Source organism: Passer domesticus, chromosome 28 (genome assembly GCF_036417665.1).
Source record: "Passer domesticus isolate bPasDom1 chromosome 28, bPasDom1.hap1, whole genome shotgun sequence".
Taxonomy (NCBI): domain Eukaryota; kingdom Metazoa; phylum Chordata; class Aves; order Passeriformes; family Passeridae; genus Passer; species Passer domesticus.
Window position 1 is genome coordinate 4466387 of NC_087501.1, and position 6546 is coordinate 4472932.

General features: G+C 49.1%; 1 protein-coding gene across 3 annotated transcripts in view; it reads left to right on the forward strand.

Moving 5' to 3' along the window:
* Positions 1-1452, forward strand: part of ADAM28 (ADAM metallopeptidase domain 28) — a 28035-nt gene extending 26583 nt beyond the window's left edge. For all 3 annotated transcript variants that reach the window (XM_064400571.1, XM_064400573.1, XM_064400572.1), the window contains exons 24-25: positions 414-476; positions 558-1452. In XM_064400571.1, the coding sequence (XP_064256641.1) occupies positions 414-476; positions 558-590 (96 nt within the window). In that variant the 3' untranslated portion in view covers positions 591-1452. The remainder of the gene's footprint in view (positions 1-413; positions 477-557) is intronic.
* The last annotated feature ends 5094 nt before the right edge of the window (positions 1453-6546 follow it).

The following is a 6546-nucleotide window of genomic DNA, read 5'->3' on the forward strand; positions in this document are numbered from 1 at the left end:
AAATACCTGCCTCAAATGTTCACAATCTCAACATTTGAGGCCCCTGCTACAAGGGTGTAAAATGCATCTTCACTCTGCTGACACAACTGTGGGCTGCTGCCTGCACGAACACTGGGTCAGGACAATATAAAATATAAAGTACAAAATATCCCCATGTATTGATTATAAACCACATTTAAATCCCACTGTGTGAGCTTGGATATTGATATTTAAATATTGGGAATAGCTCACTGTCTTCTGAAACAGACCTGGCCCCCTTGTATTTGTATTTTGTTACACCTTTGCACATGGACAGATGGGAATTCCTGGGATTTTGCAGCAGGAAAATGCTGCAGGATGAGGGTCCTGGGGCTGGGGAGGTTCTGCAGCTCCTCAGACAATCCCAATGACATTTAAACCCCATTTTGTTCCAGGCTCCAGAGAGAAAAGCCCCTCCTGTGCCCGTTCCCAAAGGCAAACCCCCACCTCCACCCCAGGTAATTCAGGTGGGAATAACAATTCTCTGGGGATGGAATTCCTTGAAACTGCTGGGATTTAACTGCTCCTTTTCCACGCAGGCTTTAAAGCCCCCCATGAACCCCAGAGTCTGAGGCTTCCCAAGCAGAGCTGGGTGGGCCACCTGAAGTTTCCAGGGACAATTCATCCCTTGATTCCTCCACTTTTGGCAAAGGTATCCTGGACCGTCTCCCTCTTCTGCTTAACAACTGACTGAGAGCTGCTTGGGAAGATTTGGGATTCAGGCAGCAAGGAGCTCTGGTGGTGACATCGAGCTGCTGTCCAAGGGAAGCAGAGCAGAGCCACCCCTTGCACTGAGGTGTAAACTGGGAGCAAGTTACAAAAGCTGCTGAGCACCCCCAGCTGCTGGGCCAGCACTGCGGGGTGAGGCTGCTCCTCCTCTGCGACCAGAGCTGAGGGCAGCAGGGACAGTGTAGCTGCTGCAGGCTTGGGAATTGCAAACTTTTTTTTTTTTGCTCCATTTCTGGATCTTTTCCAGCCCTCTCTGCCCTCAGCAATACAAAGATTTCTCCTTCATGTGCAAGTCATGAAGAAAAACAAGCCCTGCCTGCCCTGGGGAGGGAAGTTGTGTCCTCAGGGTCTGAGCTGGACATGGGATAAGTAACAAGACACACTGGGAATGATTCTGGGAAGATCCTTTGCACTGGATTCTCTCCACAATCCTTAAATTCCCTGTTGAGGATGCCATTCCCTGCAAAACAGGGATGTGATGGAATTTCAGTCCTTCCTTTGAGGTTGTGTTGGATGAGGATGGATGTTGCTGGAAGAGCAGAGCTTCCTTCCTCTTTGGATAATTGCTGCTTTATTTGAGCCAGGAACAGATTGGAATCTACACCTGGGTTTGACTGGGGTGTAAAAATCCAGAAGTTATTTTTTATGAGCTGTAATTAATGTATTTACAGAGATTTCTGTATTAAAGTTCTGTCTGAACAGGAAGCAATTGTCGAGTTTTTTAAAACCCATCATGAAGCACAGGAAGAGCAGGGTGAAGTGGGGTCATTTCTGACATTGCCAGAGCCCTAAAACTCCCAGTTTGCAGCAAAAAGATCATTCCCAGGTGTTGTCAGCCCTGCCAAGTCAGCCAGGAAAGCTGAATTCCATTAATAATGAGGCTTGACAGGATATTCCAACACAGCTTTTCTGCCACCTTCAAATCTATTTCTTCCTGATTTCCAACCTTTGGAAGCATGCCAGAATTTTCCAAGGATAGTGAGATTTGAAACAAATCTAGAGAATTGGTTTTTCTTAATTATCTTCTGAGATTCAGCTCCAAACCGGGAGCCTGGGCTGCCTTTTCCTGCAGAAAACCAGGTCCTGACCTGCTCATACCTGAACTCCATTCCCACCCCGAGCAGAGGGTGAGCCCTGGACTGAGATCCAAAATCCTCCTTCAGAGTGACCGGGAGTAGAGACTTCAGAAAAATACTCTATTTGTCTATAATTTATATACAATTTTATATTTGATTTATTCCCACCCGGAGCAGGTTATGATTTCCACCCTCTCCTGCCGCGGGACACTCGGGGTTACTCCGTGTGTAGCTGCAGCCTCTCGTTGTCTTGTACAAACGTGACATCTGCTGCTCAAAAGCCTCCACTGCAGGAGGAAAAGATCCCCAAATCACCTCGAATTTGCTGGGCAGGAGCCGTGGGCTGCACCTTTCCCTGCTCTCAGCCCCCCAAAAAGCCATTTATTGCTAGGTTTTTTTGGTATGAGTGAATATTCCACTCCATGGGAAAATAAAAATGTCTTTTTTCCTGTTTCTTTTCAACCTCTGAATTCACAGAATCACAGAATCCTGGAATGGTTTGGGTTGGAAAGGACCTGAAGGATCATCCAGTTCCAACCCCAACACCTCCCACTGTCCCAGGGTGCTCCAAGCCCTGTCCAGCCTGGCCTTGGGCACCTCCAGGGGTGGGGAATCCACGACCTCTCTGGGATAACCCATTCCAGTTTTCCACCCTTCTTCACCCCACTTTTCCCTCCATCTGCACCTCAGGATGGTGCTGCCAGCACCTTTTCTCTTTGCACTCCAATCCCAATGTTCTCTGTGAAGGTTTTTAGGGAGTTCTGGAAACTCAGAGCATCCCAACAGAGCAAATTCCTCTGGAATTCCTTTTCCTCAGAATTACGCACTTTTAAAATTCTTCTTCTTGGGGACTTATTAAGGGTTTTTGAGGGTATTTTGTCCCCAGGAGGCAGAGCCCTTGACATCTTTAGTCTTCTACCTCCCCTCTTTGCTTGTTCTCAAAAACTGTCAGATCCCCTTCCCTTTGGGGGCAATTTCTCTTAAAGTGTCTGTTTTTCTTACAATAAAAACAAATTTATCCTTCTCTAATGACAGTTAACATTGCTCTGGCCTTTTCCTTTGCTTTCGCTTCCTCTCTCCTGGTGTATACTTTCCGTGCTTCCCTTAAGAAATCCTCCAATCCCCTATCTTGTCGTTTGCCTAATTTCTCCAATTTTCTCTGTATATCTAGCCATGCCTGGGTGACAAAATATGTTTTTATTAAGATTTGTCTGGCTGCTGTTTCAAGGTTGATACCTGAATATTTTCAGGCATCATATTTTCCCTCAGCCTTTCTAGCCACTCTGCTGGGGTTCCCTCTCCCTTTTGTTGTTCATTAAATGGTTTACGAGGGGTTTTTTTGATCTTGCTGTGCACACTCCGTGCTGGCCGTTAGAGGGCAATGGGATGTGGGGAAGGAGAGGGCTGAGGGATCAATTCTGCACTGCCAGCACCTCCTGACCTTGGGCTGTGTCCAGGGAACGTTGGATCTGCAGACACAGAGGCACCAGACAGGGAATAAACTGATCCCAACCCTCCAAACGTGACTCCACTCCAGGCCGGGCTCAGACTCCTCACAGCAAGAGCCAGTTCTAACTGAGCCAGGTTTTAACCAAAGCCTTTTCCTAGCAGCCCTTGTCCAGGTGAATAATTCACATCACTGGCAACGTGAAATTAAGAATTTTGCTTCCCTGTGCCAGCAGCTTTTCTGTAGCCTTGCAGCAATGCATAAATCCCCACCCTCTGCACAGAGGAGGAGATAAAAGGCTGCAGGATGAGCCCACTGAGGTGAAAACTCACAGGGAAAATTCACAGTGAAGGTTTCCCAGATGATGGTCCCTGACCTCACACCTTGCTGGTTGTCTGCCACCAAAATGGGCTTCATGCTCCCCAGTGCTGCCAAAAAATGGTTCTAACCATGCCAGCCTGTGCCACTGGCTGGCAACATCAGAAATAATATCATTAATAATAATATCAGTAATAATAATGTCAGTAATAATAATATCAGTAACCAGAGAATTGTGGAATATCCTGGGCTGGAAAGGACCCACCAGGATCATCAACCAACTCCTGGCCCAGCACCAACACCCCAAGAATCCCCCCCGTGCTGAAATGTGAACCTCAGCCACTTCAATTTCTTTAATAACCGCTGAGAAGTGCCATTAATCATCCATTTAATGATAATTTCCCAAGTATGGCATTGCTGGATGCTTCCAACGCTCCTCTGGGGTGAGCAAGCAGGAGGCCCCAGCGTTCCTCCAGGTCCCTGCATCCCTCTAAAGCCACCCTCAGGAAAGTGGCAGAGATTAACAGGCTGCTCCTGACACGAGATCCATAAATAATTCCACAAGAAGCGTGGCCCCGGCCTTTAGAAGGTCTCAGGGCAAAATAGGAGAGGCTGAAATATTGATGGATGTGTCTGCAGGAGCCATTAGGGAAGGGAAAGTGGTTTCCATGGGCTTGGGCTGAGCTGCAGCACCAGAAGGAGGAAGGACCCTGGGTCACACCCTGACAAAACACATCTGAGTGTTCAGCCCCAGGTAACAGGAGATATTATAAACCCCACACATTTTCAGCAGGAATTTGGAAATTGAGGCAAAAAACTGCTCCTTCATCGGGGAAAAAATGTGCTGGGAAAGCCTGGAGGAGATTTCCAGCCAGAACACGCGAGGACAGAGCTCAGGTGTGTCTGCTTGGGGCTGCAGCCACACAAAACATCCCTTTTACAGCTGTTCTTACATGGAGACAGGGATGAGCTGCTCCACAGCCTGGATCTATTTTTGCCTGTCCTGGAGTGCACTGCAGTAATGTGTTTTCCATGTTCCATTTTGCAGCCATCACGGAGAGGAAAATCCCAGGATCCCAGTGGTGGGAAAGGCACGGTAAAGAGCTGCTGAGAATTCCTGAACGTGCTCCTAAATTAGGTCACCCCAAAAATCCCTCCTGCCCAGCCCCACAGCATGATTCAGAGCATGAGATGATTTAACAGAGGATTTAAAAACTCCGTGGTGGGGTCTCCCAGTGAAGCACTGGGACAGGACATGATTCCCTGTAGGATATGATTCCCTTCGGGACACAATTTCCTTCAGGACACGATTCCCTTCAGGACACATTTCCTTCAGGACATGATTCCCTTCAAGACAAAATTCACACTCTTCAAGACACCTTCCCTCCCCAAACACACCTGGGAACAGCATGAACCCCCCCTGCCCAAGGGACACTGCTCCTGGAGCCACATCCCAAGGCCACAATCCCTTTTCCTTGGTGGGATGGTGCCACGGGAGGGGCTGACTCCCACTTCCAGTGCTCCCATCCCTGGCAGCTTCGAGCAAGACCTGGATTTGCACAGGAATCCAGCATTTCCCACCCCCCCAGCACCTTCAGCTCACTCACCTGGAATCTGGGAGCTCCATCCCAGCCTCAGTTCCCCAGGATCCACCTTGGAGTGCCCACAAGAAGGACTCGGGCTCCTCTCCCCCTGACCCACGTCCCAAATCTCAGAGCCCTCGCTGGGCTGCTCTGGCTGCAGAGGGGGTGCTCAGCCCCCTTTTTTGGGTTGATTTATTTGATCCCTGTTCTGGGGGACCTCTGTGGACCCCCACTCCCTTTCCTGGGCAGTGGCAGAGTCTCTGGGTTGGGATGTGGGTTATGGGCCTGGTGGGATTTGGCCAAACCTGGATTTGATGACCCTGGCCTCAGAAACTCTGATTCCATGATAGGAGGCCATGGTGGTGTTTTTTGGGCTATAACTGCAAGAAGGACTCACAGGAACAACACCAAAGCACATTTATTAACCCCCCCTGATGTCCACACCTCACCCAGTAACTGGTGCTTTGCTGGATTTGATCTTTGACCACCCTGAAGTGATCCCTGCAAAGGAAAACCAAGAACCTGCCCAGCTCCAAGGACTCTTCAGAGCCCAGCCCCCCAAAAAGGGGGAAAGAGAGAGAATTATAAAATCATTGAGGCTGGAAAAGCCCTCAAAACCCATGGAGTCACCCATCCCCAGCAGTGCCACACCCACAGGATTTCAATCCCTCCAGGAGTGGTGACTCCACTGCTAGGGCAGGACAAACCCTTCCACGATGGATTTCCCCCTCAAAACCAGCACAATGGCACAATTTGAGGCCGTTTCCTCTGGGGCTGCAGCTCGTGAGAAGAGGAGCCTCAGCGGGACCCCGGGCCCGGCTCGTCCCCACCAGCCCAGCTCGGGATTGCTGCACTTTGCTGTGAATTTTTCATGCTGGAATCAGCTGTGTGCTGCACGCACGGATGGAAGAGAATCCTGAAATATTCATGACCCACTGCAGAGCACAAACAGCAAGAGAGCTGCAAATGAGGACAGGCAACCTCAGGCAGCCCGGTGGAGTAATTCCCCCTTTTTTGGCCAAAATACAGGTGGGTTAAAATGAAAGAAAACCACTGGATTCCAGATTTGGGGTGTGCAGAGGTCAAATTTAGGACACATCAGGAGCCTGGGTGAGCTGAACCTTCCAGGATGTCACTGGAGCTTCTGAGCCACAATTTGTCCTGGATTAACACCTCTCTGCCAAATTCCTGAATTTCATTCCTGTGGGTCTGGGCAGGAGTAGGGAATGGGAAGGGAGGGGGATTGAATGGTGCATTTATCACTAAATCTCAGCATCCATCCAGACACCACAAAGCAGCAGCCAGACTTCCGTCTCTCACTGATGAAACCTGACCCCAAACTCTTTAAATTTAGTCTGAGAGGGGACAGAAATGA